We start from the raw sequence: 23,196 nt of genomic DNA, 5'->3' as shown, positions 1-23,196 counted from the left end.
TGGTTCCTCAACACGTCCACTTTGCAATCTCACCAAAATTTCGCTAGCTCAGCTGGTGAAATGAGGGCATCCTGTTAACAGTACCACACTTAAATTCAATGATCATTTTAGAATGAGCCAATTCTTTCTAAACTAACTGTAAAGGCATTTCTAAGGGACTGAAAATCAGAATCAGAATACTTTATTAAGGAAATTATGTAGTTAGAGCTGCTCCAACACAAGAAGGACGGAACTATATTAAATAATACAATATATTACAAAGTTACAAAATATGAGAAATAGCTCTAATATATTCAAATAGCTTAATTATAAATATCCAGAATAATATAGAGATTAAACATGTACCCTTGACATTTTACTTTAACCTGTAAAACGTTGTTATTTGTTTTTTTCCCCTGTATAGTATGTGCAAAAGGATGGAACTATCACAGACTGGAAGGTGCATTAGATGGAAGAGTTGTACAGGATGATGATTTCCTGCCTGTGGCTGATTTTCCTCTCACTGAACGCGCTCCTGAAAACACCAGAATTCAAAGATTAAGAGAAGTAAGTTTTACTTTACACACTTTTGTCCATGTGATATATTTACCAAAGATTTAATTAATAAATACATTTGCTTTTCATTTTTTGAAAATGTGACAGAATCACAGGCAATGGCAGAAGATAAGTGTAGGACTGGGGTGTGGAGTGGCACACTGAATCACATAGATTTTATTATTAGATCCTGATTTTTGATTTATTCCTGAAATAATAAATAATATTAATTTTTTTCTAATGAAGTAGAAATGCAGCATAGCAAAAACAATACAAATTAATAAATAAATTAAATCAGGAAATAACTTTCAAGTGTATTAAAACTGTACTTCAGTAAAGTGCATGAGAAGCCCTCCTCTGTGGTCTCAGATCAAACTGCAGCCACTCGCTTGAGATTCCACCAAACACAAAAACAGTCACAGAAGTGACTTTCCACTCTGTCTATTTTTTTTTTTTTACTGAAGCCGCTTCGAGCTGCATAACTCAGGTAAGCATGGCAGGAAGTCAGGGACAGAAAAAGGACACCAGGAGTGAATTAAAGCTGCACGAAGAATGGAACAAATGTAATTCCATGTAGCAACATGCAAACAGTGAATTTTAGATGTATTTATTTAAAATAATGTCAGGCATTTAAATACTTTTATCCTAAAAAAAGTCAGGCATTGACAACACATTTTTAAAGTGAAGTTAAATATTTCTTAATAAATGTATTTATTTCCTGCATGTCATTTGCTAGTTGCCCAGCCCTAACCCTGCTTCTTAACCCGCATAACTAGTAATATGTCATTTTAGTTTTTAGTAAATTGTTCTGCCAAGTTTCGGAAGTGAGGGAGCAATGAAAATAATCATGTCAGCGGACACGCGTCCACATTTACACGCAAAAAACCCTCCCCTCCAAAATATGGGGTTATGGTAAAATCGCCTAATTACACTTCAGAGAATTAATTCAGGAAAAACACATTAAAAATAAATCAAATAAAAATAAACAATAAAACAAATAAACTGATGTTGATATCTATCCATCCATCCATCCATCTTCATCCGCTTTATCCGGGGCCGGGTCGCGGGGGCAGCAGCCTAAGCAAAGAGGCCCAGACCTCCCTCCCCCCAGCTGTTGATATCTAATTAAAAGATAAATTCCTTTCATTTACACACAGTGCTTTAAAAAGGATTTGGCTTTTGGGAGGTGTGTTTATTGACTGCATTATCACACACCTGTTGCTTATAGTTAAATGGAAAATACTGTGTAATGGTCACGCTGTAGATACTGGTGTCCACATGTGCCCAGGAACTGCTGCAGACAGGTGACTAAAATATTGGGTTTGTTTTGTTAGATTAAAGAAATTAAAGGTAAAAACGTTCCAACAAACCAACAAAATCGAAGATTTTAAAATGAAAGAGTAAGAGGAGGCAGTCCATGTCCCAGTTAGCTCAAACTAGCAACTATGGATCCAAACCTGTGTTTTCTGGAAAATATCTTAGATGAAAATGTAAAAAAAGTGACAAGGTAAAATATTCCACTGAACCACAGTAACATGCATAACTAAATCTCTCCATGTTCTCCTGCACATTAGAGGATGAAGAGAGCAGCAGTGGGGGCCAGCTGAGCTCCTGTCCTCCCTGTAGTAGGATAACATTTCACCAGTTTAGATTAGCTCACTCAGGGCCCATCAACACATGTGGAAGTGACCCTCAGACGGCTCTCACAGGCCTTGTGGCTGAGCAGTGTGTGTGTGTGTGTGTGTGTGTGTGTGTGTGTGTGTGTGTGTGTGTGTGTGTGAGCGAGACAGGAAGTGCACAGACCAGCTGATGCAGTGTGTGCTATGTTAACCCGTCCAAGGGCAGCACAGCAATAACAAACACAAGATCACAGCACCGAGGTCACCTCTGACCCCGCAGACTCGGCGCAGCCAGGCTGATCGCTCTGACGGCTGCTCAGGAATCCCACAGAACACACACAGACACACACATTCGCGTATTTACACACACTAAATACTCGACGGCCCAGTATAGGTTTCCTTCGGTGCGTGTTTTCAATCATTGACTTCCTTTAGACAAATCAAAGGGATTTACTCTAGGAGACAAAAGCTTCTCTGCTGGTGTCTGACAGTAAATGATTGACATTTACTTTGAATGCAGTAGCTCCACCCACCCAGGGGGGAGACCTGCAAAGTGAAACCATCCACTACACTATACCCCACACACCCTTGTTTACCCGCAAGGCTGTTTGCTTGTCTGTGTCCTGGTGGTCGAGGAGTCAGAGACGAGATGTGTGGGAAAGCTGTGACAGGGACCGTGGAGCACGCGTGTCCAGCAGCCTCCGAGGACCAGCATGCTTCATGGTAAGAGCCCGTATGCATGTTTTGTGGGCGGGCTTTTCGTATGTACAGTTTTACCCCCAACCCTCTTGTTTCAGTTGGTAGCAGTGTGACCTGTGACCTCTCTCTGATTCCATTTTTCACTCTCTCCTCTGCCCCAGCAGACACTTTTAAAGCATATCCATTTCCTGCACACATCAGGCCACTCTGGACACGGGGCTCGCAGGAATACGAGGCCGACCGCCTTGTTTATTAGTACAGACAGCTTGACGTGGGGAGTGTTTGCCAGCGTGATTGTGTCAGCCTTAGAGCGACGCAGAAACGCAGCTGAAGTTGAAGTGGTTTTACGAGTCAGTGTGAGTGCAAGGACAAATGATCTTAGAGGCAGAGAGCATTTTGTTTTACTGGCATGGCTGTCCTGACAAAGGATACATTTCATGGTGGGGGGAAAACAAAAAGGCAGCGAGAGGGCTTTTTTTAAAAAAATTTCACCGAGGCTAAATATTAAGGGCCAAGCTGCAGGAGGAATTAGGCTCACCTTTTTTGATGAGTCCACCTCATTTGTCTGCGGCCCTTAGAGAAGCTCGGGTACTCTTTCCCGTATTTCCTAACAGATTTAGTGTAGCTGGTGGTGAACGCCTGGACAGCTGAGCTCTGCGTCTGGCTCTTTGTCCATTTTGGAAGAGAATCCCTCTGGCAGGTCAAGTAAACCCTGGCCCCTCAAACACTGAACACACTTTCCAAACCTCATTACAGAGACCTCCGCTGTTTTGTTGCTCATGGGCGCCAATCAAACCCCCCTCTCCTCCTCCTCCAATTCTTTTCAAATGAGAATTGAATTTCTTTTTCTTTTTTTTGTTTATGTTATCATTTGTAAATCTTACCAGAAGTGGACCATGAGGCACAAGAGAAGGGAGCTCGTACACACTTTAATGAAGTATTTATAGATCATTCCAGCTGTCAAATACTTGTGCCCAATGACATAGTGCAGAATGCTGACGCTCACAATTGCCTTTCTCCCTCCAACTCGCTCCCCCCTCGTTAAGCAGCCGGATTTGATTTCAGGTAAGAACTTATTGGGAGGAAAAGAGGTGGCGGGGGCTGCCAGCGAGGGCCACGGCTTTTACCGAAAGGAAAACAGTCCTCTGTGTTGCATATCGGAGCTCAAGGAGCCCAGACGCTGAGACCCCGAGATAGGCATGAGGGCATTATAGCTGGTGTGTCTGATAGATGCAATTTGCTCCCACGACGAACCTCCTGCACTTTGTTTTGGAATCTAAAGGTAAACCTGTTACTGCCAAGTCTGTTAAATGATTCTGACTTGATTTTCCTTGGATATGTGTGCCTCAAAGGAAAATAAAAAGTTGAATCTGCTGTTGAATTCCTTAAGAATTCTGGATTAATGCCAGTGTTCAGGAAAAGGTAAAATCTGCAAAGGGTTTCTATGTTTGGATGTCATTTTCTAAAGCTGGTCAGTGCAAAAGCATTTTAGCCACTTTCAGTAGAAATAGCAGCATTGACAGCAGTGATTATGCTTAATCAGCTGCTATTAGGAAGATTTTGTTCCTTCTGCAACGCTTTTCCATCATCATAAGATCTAATCAGCCCAGGATTCTTGCCAATCTGGCAACCCTACAAAACTACCGTCTTAGGTCTTAGAAGTTATTAGAGCTTTTCTCATTTTTATAATGTTCAGAATATGACAGTATATAGTATAAAATATAATCATATTACATATATAATATGACACTAGGTGTTCTATCTGTCTAATTGGTTATTAGTATTAAAGAGTCGGCAGTTTTTAATATATATATATTTATTTTAATATAATCCCTCCCCCCCTCCAAACTGGTGTTTGTGGTGCTAATGCTTTCAGAGTAAAAGCAGTGATCCAGTGAGAAATGGTGTGAAGGTGCAATAATGGACTCGTGAGTCGTGACCTCTGCATGGAAGCAATTTGGAAAAAAGGGTTGAAAGTGCCGTAAAAGACAAATTAATCCTCGACGGAAAGGAGATACATCCTTAAAAACAAGCCATTTGGGCCTCGTTGGCTCATACTTTACGCTTTAAATCTCACAGCATTTTTGGAGCTGACGTATTAGACAGAGTCAAAAAAAACCCCAAAAACAACCCAAACTTAAATACTCCGTTCATTAAGTGTCTTACTGTTGGAGCAGTGAGGAGGTGGCCTGCTTTAAGCTTCATGCCCGTACCTTTCATTTCACCTCATTCGCTCCAATCAAGCAAAGCGCAAACAAACAAATGTGAAATGGGTGTTTGTGAAAAACGTATTTATGTTCGCTCGGAGCTTTTTATTTAATGGTCTGCTTCAGGTCACAGGCCTGCTGTTCGTTAGGGCTGACTTACTTTCGTTTTCAATTAGCGCTGATTCGAAACATGGCCGCTTAATTTAGCGGAAAAACTGGAAAACGCAAGTTACAACACGTTTGAGTCGGCCCTAACAGAACGCCGCAATGTAGTAATAATACTAATACTACAACTATTCCCACTAATAATAATAAATCCAAATAACATTCAGCAAAACAAGCGAGTTTATAAATATTTTTAAATGATATTAATGACGCAATATTAGTTTGGACTTTTTCATCTTTTACATTTTATTATTGTTATTAACAACAACAACAACAATAATAATTATTATTCTTATTGTTATTATTATTAGTATCGTCAATATTATTACTTATACTACTGTTCCAATTATTATTATTATTATTATTATTATTATTATTATTATTATTATTATTAAATACTATGCCGGTTCGATTTTGTTGTCATAAAATGAGCAATTCCGGCGTTTTGGAATGTTAACTTTAATATTTCCGACATCATTTCTGCCTCTTAAATTCACAATTTTTCTTCTCTTTTTAATTTTGGGGTCAATTTATATCTGAGAGAATTATTTCCACCCTTCTTTCACCATTCACGTCAATAAATGATATTTTCTGTGGAGTTAAGAAACACGTTGTTTCATCAGGAAGTCCAGAAGCTCCAGTCAAGAGTTTCCCTTATGTTTTGTATATTTTCTAAAAACTTATATTTTATTTATTCATTTTATGTTTTTAAGAAAAGAATGTACGACAGCCTGATCGGTGATCCGCTTCATGCTGTCAGTCAGTTCGTACTCCGTGTTGCTTTTGTGTGCATTGATCCTAATTTGTCATTATGGCAGTACTTTTCATTAAGGAACAGACAGTTAAAGTTAAATATTAGTTTGTCTTGCAAACGTTTCTTTTAATCAATTAAAGCAAATCTTTATTTCAAAAGAAAAAAAGAATTTAAAACGATTTCAGATTTACTTGTATTTGTTTTTCAGAAAGAAAAAAAAGTCAGTATTTAGTCAGTGTTTGGCGTTAAGGTTCTAACAATTTTTTAAGCGTTTCTAAACTAGCTGAAATCCATCTCACGACTCAACCGCGACACATAACCGCTGACGGCTTCCCATCAGGACTCGAGCCTCTGCTGTCCTCTGCTGCGTCTCTTTTCTTCTTCGCCACACAGCTGCGCTGTTCGCACAAGTGACGCCTCCGCTCCCCTCTGGCCCGCACTTAACAAGGTGACAACAGGCGGCTGGAAAGCCATACGGAACCAGATGGCAAATGCTCGGCACGGCCTGAGTGGTGCACGAAGAGCGATGTGAAACATGCACTCGTGATCAAACACAGAAATATGACTACGTCTAAGCAAAACAGCTCAGAGGAGCACTTAGATGCTGTCACTGAGATTAGGGGCAAAAAACGGGTTTGCGCTGTGCGTCAGTATTTGGTTGCGCAGGGGCGTTTCCAGAATATTTTGAATTGGGGTGACACGGGGTGGGGGTGGGGGCCAATAACAAAACATTTGATAAGGAATAAATACAATGCCAAGAACTGGAAGGCAGTGGGCTTTATATTGAGTATTTGTTTTGCAAAGTGATTGTTCAATTTTGATTGAACAATTTTCTCAAGCAAAATCTTCATCCTGCTTAAGCTCCATAATAATGGAACGCTACAGGCTTCAAATATATAAATATATTGCAAGTACCTAAAGTAGAAGTACTCATTAAATCATATGTGTATTATTTCATCATGATTATTGATTCATCAATGTATAGAAGTTTTTATATAGTTGTTGGCAGCTTCATCTCTACATGTATTACACATATTAGCATATTTACACTTTGAAATGTGTAAACATAATCTGTGAATAAAGCTATAAAATAATAAATTATATTAAGTACACAGTAAAACATTAGAATCCAAATATAGATGAGTGGGAGTAGTAAAGTCGCAGTAATGTGAATAAATGTCCGCCGATACATTCCATCAGTGGCTCTTTGTGCGCGCTCATAAGGTGGCACTGGACACTGTGAGATTAATGACGCTCTGGTGTAAGGCCCTTGCTAACCCCACTGTCCCCACAGCGGACATGCTCCTGCGCCTATAAGCTTCCACTGTGTAAACTCGAGGCTGAAACAAACCGCGCTTATTTATTAATGCGTCATTTTCGCCTGATCCAAGCCAGACGCATTCTTCTCCAAATGATTCCGCCGACTTCTTGAATTTGAAATGAGTTTTGTGCCGGAGGTCTGTTCTGTTTAAAATCACAAGATCACTTTCTATAAACTGCTCTGCTCCCTAGATGTGAAACAAGAAAAAGGCATATATATATTTATATATATTTTATATTTATTTATTTATTTGGGGGTGAGTGTGGGGATCCTCGGGGCCTTTACCTGTAATGATACCTGCAGCACATTAGTCTCTAATCACTCGCGTTCTTCTCGAGCTTTTCGATCTGCGGAATCAATTATTCACTCCAGTTCCTTGAATTCGTTTCCATCAGGAATATTTCAGGGATCAATTTTTCATTCTATTCCACAGATTTTTTTTTTTTTTATTTATTTATTTTTTTGCGCTTGTTTGGCTTCGTTCCTAGATTCCCAGTTCCCCGAGAAGTGGAAAACAGATAGAGGGAAAAATCTGAGTGAGTGATGCAGCGGAGAGTCTCTGTCCCCCCGGCCTTTAATAATTCAGAGCGCCTGCTCCAGCCCGGTGTCTTCGCATGAGGAGGTGAAAGCCACATGATGCGGCTTATTAACGGGACAGTTCTTTAGGTAAACACAACACGCTCGGGCCCCGTTTAACTGCGGAAAAAACTCGGAATTTAACTACACAATAAGGACCCATTATATCTGTTTTGTTTTTTTCTTGAGCCAAACGAAGTACTTTAAATATTTAGAAACTGAATCTATTCTGGTGATCCTTGTTCCACATCTGCAGTGATTACACATTATATTTTGTTTTATGCAACTTTCCTTTGAACAGCCTGGTTTAGCGCAGATGGATTAAAAAAAAACTGCGAACACGACACTGCTCACATTAGCGATTAAAAAAACAAAAACAAAAAATAGCTGACAAAGGGGAATAAAAATCGAAAAACGAAGAGAAATTCAGACGAAGTTCGTCGTGTATCCAAGACTTCAATTAATTTCAAAATAACATTCTGACATAAATAAAGATAATAGCTCAGGGCGCATGCGTTTTTCTGGTATTGAGGGGAAAGTTTGGAGCGCGTTATTATCCAAAACCGCGCTCACTCTGCCTCCAGCAGCCTGCATGTCTGGTAAGAAACAAAGCTTTAAACTGACTTTAACGCTCCGGTTTTGAACGTTTAACGAGCTCTGCGAGAATCCAGCACGGCCAGTATAAACCAACAAATGTGCTCGTTTTCAACAACCGTCTGACATTTCATGAAATATTCAATAAGCTCTTATCACTCTCGCTTTTACGCACACACGCTTTGTCATATCGCCTCTAAGAGGCCTGCATTTCTTGCAGTCCCACGCTGTTGTGCGCAGACATCACCGTCATTATCATATTTAATATTATTGACGAATGAGCGCCGAGAAGCGGACTGGCTCTCTGCCACTTAATTCTCGCTTCGCTTCTCTGGTCCCGCTTAATTCTCGCTGCGCATCTGCTGGAGCTGGCGGTGCTGCCAGGTGTCTTCACGTTCCCGTCGAGGTCTCGGAGGAAAGGTGAGTGAAAAGATGTGTCTGTTGTTGTTTTATGGTTTTTGGGAGAGTGTTAAAGATAATCGCCCTCTTGATGGAGAGTGGGGAAGAACCAACCGGCGTCTCTCTCTTAATGAAGTCCTGCGGGGTTTAGTGTCTTTTCCACAATTGATCTTCGCTATAAATCTGTGGTCACGCGCCACTTTCTACCTGTTACTAACAGATCTCCAGTATGCAGGCCCGTGCCGTCTCCTTTCCCCAGCAGGCAGGCGTACTGCTTGCGCACACTTTATGTCTGTTTTTGTGTTGTTGTTGTTGTTGGACAACGCTGCCTCCCCCAGTACTGAACCCATAGGCCGAGAGTGAGAGAGAGCGGTAAATGCGTGACCCCGCCTCCCCCTTCCCCTCACCCACCACTTCTTCTCCTCACCGGTGCCGCACGGTTACTTGCTCCATTAAAAAGATGCAGCCAGCAGTGCGGATGTTGTAAACCGATGGCTTAATTTCTCTCAGTTCGAATGGGCTTGCAACAATGTGCGCGAGAGCCTCGACATGTTTGCAGTTTACAGTGAGGCTGCATGCAAATGTGCGCGCACGCAGGCCAGATAGGACACGGAGAGCAGAAACAGGAGTGCCTTTAAAATAGTTCAAAAACAGCATTAATATAAACATCAGAAATACAATCTTGAAGGTTTTCACGCAGAACTTCAGCACAGCTAAAACAAACAAAAACAAATCTCATTCTCACCTACATTTGTTCCACATTTTTCTGTCTTGCGTGACTTCGTGGCAACGATATTTTCAAAACAAAGGTTAAAAAAAGCCTTTAGGCCATTTGACCCTAGCTGGCTCACTTATCTATTAGACAGGGCGCAGTGGCATCTGTCTGTCAAGTCACAGGTTTATCATTAACAGGGATCCCACAGCACTGCCCACAGCTGTTCTATTGAGCCATCTAATAAGAACAGAGAGAAAGGGAGAGAGCTCATCCTTGACTTATTATTAGGCTACTTATTAACATGTATCAGCACATGGACTTCAGCTCGGATGATACTGACATGCCTGAGGGTATTAGAGGAAAGCTGCGGCGCAGATAGCAACGCGATAAGTTACTGCTGCGTTAGGCACAATCATTCTAATCGAAGAAAAGGTGACAGCAGAGCGCACGCGTCAAGGTCGCTCTGATAGGTGGGCGCATGGTATGGCACAGAGATCTGAGGGAGATATGAGTCAGGAAAACTCAGCTGCTCCTCTTTGCGAGGAGAGATCATAAAGTCCGAACAACCCCACCCCCTTCCCTTCATCTGAATCTCCAAAGACTTCAAATAGGAAGGAAGAAGAAGAAGAAGAAGAGCTGTATGTCCTGTGAGAGAGATCCGGCCCACAAAACGCGTTCATGGGTTAGATTAGCCGCTTTTGACGCCCCCTCTCCACCCTCCCTCGCTTCCCTCCGCTTTTGTCTCTCCTCCCTTCTCTCCTCCCTCTTACAAGTCAGCGCGCCCGTTGGCACAGGAAAGATTGAAAGTGACATACACTGATTAGAAACCGGTCCTCTGCGCTGTTAAATCCCGCTGTGACACTGCAACTCGAACTTCGCTGGTTGTTTTCTTTTCTTGCTTTTCGGTCAGATTGCTTTTCTTTGCCCGGACTGTAGAGCGTTTTTTTCGCGGTGCGTCGCGCTGTTTGTGAGCCTTTTCTCTCTCTCTCTCTTCCGAGGATGAAGCCATGAGTTTAGAGGAGAGCACACTTGTGCCACAGAGACGCCTTTTGAGCTAAAAAGCTTGCAGACGCTTTAAAGAGGGGACGAAGGTTTACAAAAAGAGCCGAACACATTTACGTGTGTGCGCCGCTGTCCACAAACTCTCCCTTTTCTTTCCTTCTCATCTCCGCTCGCTTTGGGCGCTATCCCCACACACTCACACACACACACACACACACACACACACACACTCAAACCCTTCAGCCTTCACCACCAAATTATCAACGTTTCTTCTCTGTGGATCTCCTGCGCGGTCTCGACTCCAGACCCAGCAGCACAGGACCCGCGTGATCCAGGAGTCGAATCAAAGCCCAGCCCTGGATTCAATACTCCTGATCAATGGACAGAGCCTCCTCAGCGGGCAGCAGCGCTACAGACACGTCATAAACAGTGAGTACACACACACACACACACACACACACACACACACACACACACACACACACACACACACACACGGACTGTCAGCAGCAAGTCTGTACTGAAGACTAAGATCATGTAGAGATTTCTCTCCAAAGTCCAAACAAATGCTACACAATCCAACCAGCCGACAGGAAACTCCAGGGACTTTGATTTTATGCTTCCTTGCGAAAAGTGAGTGATTCATAATAACATCAACAACAACAATAATATAATAATAATAATAATAATAGTAATAATAATAATAGCTATGATTATTAGTAAAAGTTGTACTTGTAATCATTCTATTTAAGGACTAATAATGTACTAATTATTGCATACTCAAGGCTATTGGCATTACGTTATATTTAACAGTATTTATAGTAATAATTAAGTATAAGTAAGTATAATAAGTAAATAAAATTAGAGAGTGAAAGTCATATTTCTGCCACAAAAAGTGTCGAAAATTACAGCTCAAGTCTTCCTATAATTTCCTTAATGTAGAAAAACGCTCTGCTTTCTAATTACATACGGGTTATTTCTCCCAAATAGTCTTCGTGTTTGACGGGAGGTCACTTTCATAAGAAGTGTTTGAAATGTTATCCATAGAGAAATATTACATATGTCTATAAAATTACTTACCAATATTTTATATTTTCATTTTTGAACGAGCTATTCTTCAAATATTGCGCTTTAGATATTTTTTTAAATGTTTGCCTTTCGTTTATTAATGAATTAATTAATTGGCGCTTTGATAAAAACACAAACAGCGTGAAAATAACGTAATGTTTAATTTTATTTTTATCGTACAGGATCAGGATAACTCACCCCTGTGTGTGTGTGTGTGTGTGTGTGTGTGTGTGTGTGTGTGTGTGTGTGTGTGTTTAAGTGTGCTCAGGTTTAAAATACACAGACAAAAGATGAAGTTATATTTTCAGTAAACTAGAGCGAAGGAAAATAGAATGCGTCACAGGATTTCTTCACTTTGTAACTTTTTAACCTCTAAAAATATAATTCATGACGAATTACTTTGAGAGGTGTTACAAATTAACACGTGCTGAGCTTAGTTTGCAGAGAGACACATATTCACCAGAAAACGGGACGAGTGATGAATAAAACATAGCGAGGGGAGCAGAGAAGTGTACGACAGCGTCCAAGTGTTTCCTGCTGCTACAGGGGCCTTCTAACCTCTGCGACACATCGCACACTCAGAATCTAAAAGTTACCTGCTGCTTTAGAGGTCTGTAACATATTGGGGGGGGGGGGGGGGATTCAGATTCAAGTTTTCAGATATAGGAAGAGGTTTGGGAGTAAAAGGCCTCCATATCTGCTGCGCGTAATCAGAAGAAACCAGAGCCAAATGAGAAACAGTCCCTCTGCAGACCGTCATGTCAGGAGCAATAGTTTGTCCTGCTAAACACAAACGCTTTTTTGAAAGCTTTTTTCCCCAAGAGAAACCCACACTTCTTCTGTTTCCACGTCACAGTTAACAGTGTTGTGTATGTGTTGTTAATAAATCGAAGTTTATATCTAAAAGAAAGGCAGTGCTCTGTCCCCCTTTCCCCTCGCTTGATTTTAAAGTGATTCCTTTTATTTCGGCTCTGTGCGTAAAAGCCGAGGTTCCTCATGCTGGAGTCTGTCCGTCCTCTCTGACCTTTAAGAAACTGCAGGCTGACTCAGTTCCTTCTTCGTCTCCAAACCACCAAGAATCCAAAGCAGCGCTCGTGTTTAGAGTGTTTTTCTCATGGAGTTTGACTCGTGTGAAGTTCCAGCTTCCCTTCGCACACACGTCAGGTTTTCTTTTTTAATATATATATGTATACACACACACACACACACACACACACACACACCTACACACACACACACACACACACACACACACACACACACATATATATATATATATATATATATATATATATATGGTCAAGCTAACTAATATTAATATTAATATTTAGAATATTTACATTTTATGAGTTGCAGTTTCCAATTATGAAATAACGAAAACTGCCGACAGCAAGGTGCGCCTCAGTGTCCACCTTTTCTCATTCTAGCAAGACAGCAGAGCTCCTTTAAAATATGTGTACGTGAAAGGGGGGGGGGGGGGGGGTGCAGGATTTTATATATTTATTTATATATTTTAGCCAACCGCGAGGAAAAATGAATTCGTTTCGGCTGCAGTGATGGCCACTTTCTGGGGCTGCCTGTCTGCTCAGAGTTTGCTCACAGGTTCAAAAAGTTGAAGAGAGAGGAGGAGATAGTGTTGAACTCTAACTCTGTTTGTGTATATTTAAGAAATAAAAATAAAAACCTGATGGTGATGCTTTTTAAAGCTTGGCCTGAACACCTAAAATATCCATCCTTTCATTTATTGAGAAGTCTTTATTTCTCTTAACTTTAATATCTGGAAATACTTTGGGCTTTAAGGAGTTATCCAGCTATAAGAAACTGAGGTTTCATCTACCCTTAAATGGTCCCCTGGAAATATTTCAGGGACTCTCTTTCTCCATGAACCCGACTATCTGTTCACATATATTATAGGTGTGCTATCGAACCGTAGATTAGATTAGAAAATGTGTGTGGGCGCTGATGATGATGCTATGGGCGTCACTGCTGCTCTGTGCGCTCACATATACACTGTTATATCTCCCATTCAGCCTGTTTCATAATGGTCTCACTGACCTGGTGATCATAAATGAAGCTCTTAAAGCCCGAGGAACCCCCACCCCCCAAAGTAATAACTACAGTTATTCTCATTCTGGTGAGGCCTGCGTGAGCTGTGGTGAATGGTTTGGCATCAGTGTGTGTGTGGATGTCACAGTAAAATTTTTACCATTTCCCTCCAGCTACTTCTCTCCTCTGCGGGCAAAGTAACAGTAACTTTTTTTTATGATGTAGTGCAGTTTGAATCTACACCTCCTCACTGTTTCAAGAACCTGGATGTGTCCAGCATCGTCGTTTTGGATGAGCACGCGCATGTGTTTGCGTCTCGTGCACCGCATTCGTCCCCGCTGTGAGTGGCTGTGCTCTGAGTCAGTGTGTGGTCCCTGGAAGTGTTAAAGCAGAGTCTGTGTAGCACGCTGGCTGTGGTTTGTGTGGCTCCGCGTCTGTCTTTACGCGGAAGAGCGTGCGCATCCTCCCAAATGGAAGGGCGAGGCAGTAAATGCTCGCTCTTCATCCTCGCGTTATCGAATGAGATGTTTACGAGAGAGCCAAAAATGTTTGCCAGAAGGGCCATCGTCTCGCCCCCTCACCCTGCTTGCTTTTCTCACTCCGTCTGCGCGGATGTGAGTTTGCGTGTGTTTGAGTGCGTGGAACCACCTCAGAGCTTCAAAATAGTTGTGTTTCTCTTAAAGGTCCGTCCCGCCCGCCTCCCCCCTCACACCAATGCTCTCCACATCACAGTAACACATCTGATGGCCATAAACAGCAAATTCCGCACTAATGTAACCTTCCCGAACAGCAATCATTCCTCATAATCAGCCACATAAAAATGTTCATGTAGTTCCTCATGTTGCGTTCAGACTTTCAAAAACACATTTAGAAAGTGACACTTTTTTAACTTCCCCCTCAGTGTATTTTTTATTCCTTTGCATTGTCTCACGTATTAATTATTCGTGTCAGTAAAAGTGATGCAAAATTAACAGATTGACTTCCTAATGCCAGTGCCGTCATTTAGGGATGCACTGATACATCAGTGAAGAAAACACTAGCCATGTTTACTGATAAATAAGATAATATTTACTGATATCTGTAGTCGATATTTAGCTGTTGTGTTACATCAACTTTTATTTTGGCTAAATAATCCAAAACTCCTTAATAATGAGCTGAAAATCTACAAAACAATTCTGCAACTTTTTCAACATGAACATTTTTTTTGTCTCCAGGGAGCAAAGTAGAAAATAACAAACCACAAAAAATAAGTAATAGGTAAATAAAAAGACTCTATGGGTATTTATAATCCGTGCTTCACAATAGGTCTAGCTCTAATTCAATTATTTCTGCAGACATCCAGGAACCAGACTGATTAATAAATAAATATCTGGCCACATGGATCTGAATACATTTCTGCAGCACTGTCTGTCAGTAGTTTCAGCTGGGATACTGGTCCCACTGATTGATATTGACATTTTCCACCATCACTGGCTGATATTTATCTGCTGTGTTGCATACATTTTGAGCTCACTAAATTATTTTTAAAACTGTGTAACAAAGAGCCGGAAGACTTTAATACAGTTTGGTTACTTTTTAAATGAAAGATTTTTCAATTTCTTTCGAACAAAGAGGGGGAAGAAATGACGTGAAAGATGCGTTTTATTTAGCGTCAGTGCCGTGTTACAATCCCAGATTCACTGCATCCCTGTAGTTTCATTAATTCCACAGACATCCAGAATTTAAGCTGATAACTTGAGCTAAAATGATCTGTTCATTGATCAACAATAAATAAATAAATACTTTGAATAAATTGGCAACAATTCTAGTCATTAATTTGTTTCATTTTTCTTTTTTAAAGGCGTGAACTAATTCAGCTCAGTTTTATTTTTTATAGCAACAATCCACAACAACAGTTGCCTCAAAGTGTGACTAAGGACTCGAGAGTATCAGAAAGATAAATAATCCTATATTTTGGAAAAAGGGAAAACTTTTTCTCTAACAATTTAAAACATAAAAGACATTCTGAGGGCCTCAGATTAGGGTTAGGGTAAGGTCGTCATAGATTAGTTGTCACATTGGCAGCAACCTCGGCCGGTGTACCTCTGTGCTGGAACAATGTTATTTTACCCAAATCAGAATCTCAGAAGTTCTTTAAGGTAACACAACTTTGACTACAATATGTCACTTCAAGGCACTTTCTATTGTAAGGTAAAGACCCTACAACATTAGAAAGAAAAGCAGACTCAGGAGGGGCGGCCATCTGCCGAGACAGGCTGGGGGCGAGGGAGACAGGACAACACCATGAAGTCAAACAGTTCAGACGTTTAAAATCTGAGTCGGTAGATCCACAGGATCAGATCCACATCAATCCACTTGAACCGAACCAAGCTGGCTTTTTGGGGGGAGTGTCTCGCTTCTCTCTGTGGGTAATGTTCAGGTTGTCTTTGCGTCGCATGCCGTGTTCATGCCTCCCTGCGTATATGTCTGTGTACATTCTGAACATCTTTGACGACAGGGCTTTTAATTTTGCCCCCTCCTCCTCCTCCTCCTGCCTGCTTGCCTGCCTTCTTTTATCTGTGCTGCAGAGCCAAGCATTGACCAATAGCTTGATAGCCCTGCTATAAAACTGGATGTCAAACGGGAAGAACAGCCGTATCTGTGGATATTTCCCTATAGGTGACGCCTCTCTCTTTCTCCTCTGTTATCATTGCTAATAATGCCCTCATAGGTCACTTTTTCTCTTCCTCCCTCTTGCTCTCTCTCTCTCTCTGGCTGGTTTTGCATGTTGAAGGCAGAAACCTTCATTAGCAGACACATATCATAACGGTAAAGAGAGATATCGGACAGGCAGTTACAGGAGAGACTCGCAAGTCTGTGTAAGTTTGGCTTCTCTTCTATAAGCGTCTCTACGACCGCAGTCTTAGAGGTCCTGCTAATGCTTTCATACGCGTACAGAGGACTGAGCAGCTTATCCCGCTGCTTGGCTCACTCTGTAACTTTTTAACAACTTTTTGCCTTTTTTTAAAATCTCAACGTGTGCGTGTGTGCGTGTATGTGTGAGTGAGTGAGTGCTGGGGCTGTGGTGTTTACTGCCCTGTTTCCTGTAACACTTATCACAATGGGATTAACTGTGTGTGTGTGTGTGTGTGCGTGTGTGTGTGTGTGTGTGTGTGTGTGTGTGTGAAGATGGGAGGCAGGAGGAGACATAAAAGCAGGTTCCTTTTTTTGGTCCATCTTCTAAACATTCGTTGCTCTGCCCCTGACATTTTGCGCACGCGTCCACACTTTTAAACAAACCTTACAATCCAGGTGAGACAAAAATAAAAACCCACATGATGCAGCGATCATCTTTAAAAAGTAGAATTAAACGGTGACCAGAGGCTCTCGGCTTACCCCAGCCACCTTTCGGTGTGTGTTTCACATGGACGGGACTACCAGTCAGTGTTTGTCATCTGTCTTGATTTGCAGAGTTTAGGCTGGCTTTGAATTACACGTTAGCCTCTGTTTGTGTGTGTTTACGTCTTTGAGCTGGACACATTGTTTATAGGTGTGTTTGTTGTCGTGTCCTACTCTTCTATTTCTCTGGGTGTGTCCGCATTTTTGCTCTGCAATCTCGTCCTTGGCCTCCAGTATGTATTTGTTATGTCTAGAACAGAGTAATAATGTGGAATTTGATAGTGGCTTATCATCAAAACATGAGGTTGTCCCGCTATTAAAGATTACGTGGGACAAACAGAACTCTTTCTGACACTCTCAGAACACGCATTAAAGGTTGAGATTAAAAAACTTACGTCTGCTAAAATAAAATCAGCAGTTATAAAAACAAGTCATTTTACAGTTTTCCAAGAGCTCTGACAGTTGGCCAGAGAAGCAGTAAATTGGTAAATGTGTCATGACCTTCTCCTTATCAAAAAGACATTACATTTGATCCTTGTCTCCATAGCAGAAAGATGTAACAGCCCATCTTATCGCCTCTTTATTAACTGCTTTAACTATCACACACCTTATCACACAATGCACCGCAGATGAATTTAGGATGCGGATGATAACGATCTGACTTTCTGAAGGCTAAATCCATGATTTTAATGACAGTCTAAGCCATTAACATGTGATGCATTGTAATGACACTCACTTAAAGACGTTCTTCAGAATAAAAGGCTATTGCGAAACCAGCCTGTAATAATTGCATAAAATAGATTAGCATTTATCAGTCTGTTGCAGGATGTTACGTGATACAGTAATACATACACACACACACACACACACACACACACACACACACACACACACACACACACACACACACACACACACACACACACGTTATTTTCACCACTTGACACAGTTTTAGGGATTTTTACAAGGAAAACAGCTTAAATAAAAACTGAGGGAACGGTGTGTTAATGATGAACATCGCTGTCTGCTCCAGTTTGGTGCTTTGAGTACATTTAGATTGAAATACTATTAAATTAAGCAAGTATGGAGTGTTTTCACACAGTGGAGCTTTACCTAGGATACACCCAGCATATCATCTGCAGTCTTTCTGCACGATGCCTCAATTAAAATCTAAATACCTAAATATAATTGCACATTTGCTCTACATATATTATAAAGTAGATTTCCCTGCACAAAGCTTTACTGCTGATGTGAGCTGCAGCTGTCATAAATTTGCAAGTTAGATTTTTTTTATCCTAAAAGAAATGAATAAACCAAATTATTCAAACTCATACCAGCAACTATAATATAGGAGCATGCAAACATATATATATATTTTGTTTTAAAAGGTGCTTAAAGTGTCACTGTCATTGTGTAACAGTTCTGCATTCAACCCTCAAACTGATGACAATGAGAATATTGATTTTTTTTTTTCTTATCTTGGGTTTTGGCAAGCACGCAACAAAGAAAGTGATCAGTCTAACTGAGACATATCAAAATCTATTCACACTTTTCCAAAAACTCTTCTGCAGAATGCAAAAGGGCAAAAGGGTTAGAGCCCCACAATGACTTAGATCTCATAAGATTGAAACTCCTGGTCTTGCTTATCTCAGCAGGACAATGTCAAACCACACGACGCACTTATTACAGAAACATCTGGATCTGGGACCAGAGCATAAGTGTGAGGGCTAAACTGGCATGTATCTGTCATCTGTTTAAAACACTCAGTGCATTATGAAATGATGACAAAGGAGGGCTTGAAGGGCTGAATTGCTGAAACACTATATCAAGCCTTTCAAAACTACTTAGCGCTGAGTTGATGGAAGACAACTCCACCAACCCCACCCTAAATCTGTATTTTGGTAGAAGGCAAAACTGAGTATTCGGTGCAAAAAAAAAAAAAAAAGTTGGATTAAAGAATTGAGAGAAAAGTTTGTTTTTGGTCTTCAACAACATTGACTCAGACCCTAAATGTATCATTTAAATGACTTGTAGTCATTACACTCTGTTAGTGAGACTAATATTTAGTTATTTTTTGGCTAACAGAGTTGTGGAAAAGTTGAACTCTCCTAGAAATAAAACTCAGTGTAATGCTATATTCCTAAAAGAAATTCTGCTGTCGTCCTAACGGGGGTGTCTTATCTCAGGCACGCCACCAAGTGAGTGAGTAAGGTTAACAAGAAAGAAAAAAATGCATGGCTCAGTAACATTCCTTATCTCCTGCATCAAATGAAGTATAATTGAGGCAGAATGCATTTAGAGATTAAGAAACTGGTCATAGATTGTGTGTTCTTGCATGTAAGTCTTAGGTGAGATGGTGAGATGTCGGCATGTGCAGGTCTCGATAGAGATCACTAGTAGCAGTGTGGGGAGCTTAAGCAGGATGGGACCTGTTGGTGATGAAATCAGACTCTTTGGAGGATTATTTGAGAGGCAGAACAAGTGAAATGAAATAGTTTCATCCTTCGAACCCTCTGACGTCAAAGACAAAAACACCAACAAGCCCTAGCTCCAAAACTTTATAAGTCAGATGCACAATCACACCTCATAAATGAATGAATGAGAAAAAAAGCCAAAAAAATAGAAATGACATATTGTGATAGCCTCTGGGTCACGGTTAGGACCAGCACCCATGATCCTTATAAGGTGTGTGTGTGCACTCCTATGGCTAGAATTTCTACATACTTTCCTACCTAAAGCCAAGCTTAATGTGATAATTAATGTATGACAGTTGGATTAAAAGGTAACATTTTCACATTTTCTACTTTCTGAAATGTTGCTTGTCTCTCAGAATATCAACAATCACAGAATCCCAAATCCTAAATTCTGATCCCACCATTCAAAATACATTTCCACTCAGGATAAAATAAGGAAATGAAAATATTTGCCTATAACCTAACCTATGATCAGTGACACAGATACTGCAGCAACTAAATAAATAGATAAAAGTTAGGCACAGTTGACTTCATTATGTAAAGAAGTTAAAGAAGTCCAGACGCTTTTCTTTGCAAGTTCCTTTGACGACTTCATTATTTGTTGCACTTCGTGACCAAATAGGAGAGATAAATGTGCTAAATGTGACAAATTACTTGTGCTGTTGGAGGTCTGCAAGGTGGAGTAAACAGTATGAAAATCCTGTCGGATGCATGTGACTTGAATCAAACCAAACCCCTGCCATTCAGACGGCACTTCCACTCAGGACGTGTAGCTGCAAACCGATCAAACGGGTGAATGGAAAAAATTGCATCATTAATGATTTTGATAAGTACAGTAACACTTATCATCTGCAGCTGCCAGCAGCCACTGAATTGATCTCAGTATTGTGTTATATTCAGTTGCTTCTCATCTTTGGTAGTGGTTAGATTTATTTGCAAAGCCTCTTGTTTTTCTCAGCAAGCCTCACACTGAGAATTACAGCTACCATTATGCTCGTATTTAAACCCACTGCTTTCCACTCTGTGAAACTCTCTGAACTTGTCTTTCTCTTTCTTTTTTTTTTGTTGTCCTTTAAGCCACTTTTATTAAACTCTGCCTCTTACATTTTTGGCCTCTGTGCCTCCCACCCACACTTTTTAATCACTCCAAGCTAATGTTTTTAATTTATTATTCATTTTGAAATTTAGCCCAGGCTCTTAAAACGTCTCGGATTGTCAGTATGTTTACTTTTTTTTCTTCTTCTTGTGGTGGTTGCTTGTTTTCTTTTCAGCTGTTGTTGTGTAAGAAGGAAAGCTTGGTAGTGAAGGTAGAGAAAAGACGAGGTGGAATGAAAGAGGAGGAAGAAGAGTGAGTGACACCACCACAATAAAAACAGCGCTAGTAAAGCCTGCAGAAATATTAAGAAATTCAAACAATAACCATGGATTCTCCCTCATTTGTTCTGGTGAATTTCTGCCCAGTGTCCAAAAACCAAAGACCCTGTGTTTCTGTTGGGCTCGCAAATCTGCCCACAGTATAGTTACAGTATGGAAAATAGTGCAGTAAATTTAAAAAAAAAAAGCCTCACGTTTGCCTTTTTCTACTGACAGTTTCTAATCTCTGTGTTCACTGAGGGTCACACATGCCGGCTGATATTGTCCAGGGCTCTTATGTAAATAAAAGCAGTCCATTTGGCCTGAGTGAGCTGGCTGCTCTTTGATACTTTGGCATGTGTCCCCTGTCAGGCTTGGAAGCAGAGCTAATGGCATTACCCTATATTAGACTTTTGGCTGACACGCGCTCATCTGGGGATGGAAGCCCACGAGGCTCACGCTCTCATCAGTATATCAGCACATGGAGGCCTACATGTTAAAGGTAGCAATGTTATGAGGTACTGACCATGTGATAGCATGGGTAGTGTGAAGCTCCCAAATATACAATCTGCCCATCTCTCTTTTCCTTTGTTTATTTGTTTGCTTTTAAATATAATTTATGAATATATTTATTACATTATTTACTGCAACATGGAATGGGAAATTTAATTAGTTCATTTTGTAACACAAAATGTTTACAGTTTACCTTTAAAATGACATCTGTTCTCTTTGCTGGCTAGAGTTTTATTTATGCTGATAAAAGATTTATACTGTAAGCTAAAGGCCACAGGCAGGACTCTCCTTTAAGAGCAACCGACCTCCGGCAGAACCAAGTTTAGGGAGGGGCAGCCACCCCATCAGGTGAGGGGTGAGGGGAAAGAGGAGCACAGGGAAACTATGACAACAAATGGGATAAAAAAAGGATCTATGAGATAGATAGTGAGCAAAAGATAACGTTGTGGCATAAAAATCCATAAAGAGTTCAAACGGGTGGTGGAGAGGAGGTGCTGTGTGCATCACAGGAGGCCACCCAACAGCCTGAGATAACATTCAACATAAATAGGTGCTGTGAACTGCCTCTTAGAGCTTCCTGACTTCTTTGTTTTCCTGCCCGTAGCGCTCAGTCCCAAGCCCTTTAATTACTGAAGATATAAATCTTTGAAAATGGTTGACAAATATTTAACACTCACAGAGCACTAAATTGTGCATTTGTTAGCCACAAATCAATATAGATTTAGTGTAGCAGTGTGTGTTTACAGCAGCAGGAAAGTGGATTTCTATGGCACAAAGAAACACGATACATCAGGCTTTGACTTGTATATACACAAACTTGCAGGAGAACAAATTCATCGTTTTGCCCGTCTGAAAAATACAGATATCAATGTCTTATTTTTGAAATTCTGCTAATCATACTGTAAAACTTTTTTTTTTTGCAGACTCATTCTCTCTGGCTGGAGATCCTCTGGGAGCCTGGAGGAGGATGGAGCGAGGAGGGGAGAGTCCCATCACCCAGGACAGTCCCGAGCAGAGGGGGGGCAGCCCGGATCTCAGCGGCCTCCCGCCACCGGGGAAGAAAGGCCGGTTGGAGCTCAACGGGAGTCCCACTGGGCCACGAATACGCCACAACGGAGCCCCACTGAGACCCCTCGGAGGTAAGGCTCATGTTGATCATGAGGCGTGAATAAAAGAAAGCAAATTCTATCAGAAGATAGATTTTTAAAAAAAACAAACACTACTTCTAGAGTCTTGGCAATCAGGGGTCAAAAATATGTATCTATAATTCTAACACATCTTATATTTCAGCACACAGGTTAGGGTCAGACTCTGGTTGGGATCACCAATGATAACTTAGATGTCAGCGGGTTCAGCCGTTGGGCAAGAAGGAAAATGAAAAGACAAGAAAGCCAGACAGGTTCATCATTGGTGATATTTCTAACTCCAGGCAATCAGAACGTATCCCTTTTCTTTTTGTTTTTTGCATATTTATTTAAATTAAATTGTCTTGGCAGTCAGGCAACAAAGAAAGTAACTCGTACTGATGCATAAATTATTAGCATTTTACCCCCAAAATTGGCTTTTCCTTTTTCAAAATATAGAAATAGAAGTCATAGAAATACATTAAATAGTTTGGATTAAACTGTCAAAGTTAAACGCTGTCATCTTTTATTTAATGAAAACAAATGATCATCAAGCTATTGATTACTGCAATTATTTAAAATCCATAAATCCCTGAGTTTGTGGTTCATTCGATTATAAAAAATATATATCAGAGAAAGCTGTGTGAACACGGTG

General features: G+C 40.7%; 1 protein-coding gene across 3 annotated transcripts in view; it reads left to right on the top strand.

Moving 5' to 3' along the window:
• Positions 1–2,798: 2,798 nt before the first annotated feature.
• satb2 (SATB homeobox 2) overlaps positions 2,799–23,196 on the top strand; it is a 58,049-nt gene continuing 37,651 nt past the window's right edge. For all 3 annotated transcript variants that reach the window (XM_087829863.1, XM_087829862.1, XM_087829861.1), the window contains exons 1-3: positions 2,799–2,876; positions 10,891–11,014; positions 22,341–22,556. In XM_087829863.1, the coding sequence (XP_087685989.1) occupies positions 2,874–2,876; positions 10,891–11,014; positions 22,341–22,556 (343 nt within the window). In that variant the 5' untranslated portion in view covers positions 2,799–2,873. The remainder of the gene's footprint in view (positions 2,877–10,890; positions 11,015–22,340; positions 22,557–23,196) is intronic.

This window comes from Neolamprologus brichardi, chromosome 16 (assembly GCF_056152115.1).
Source record: "Neolamprologus brichardi isolate AB-2024 chromosome 16, ASM5615211v1, whole genome shotgun sequence".
In the NCBI taxonomy this organism is placed as follows: Eukaryota; Metazoa; Chordata; class Actinopteri; order Cichliformes; family Cichlidae; genus Neolamprologus; species Neolamprologus brichardi.
The sequence above is the reverse complement of the archived record's forward strand: the minus strand, read 5'-3'. Positions and strand labels throughout refer to the sequence as shown.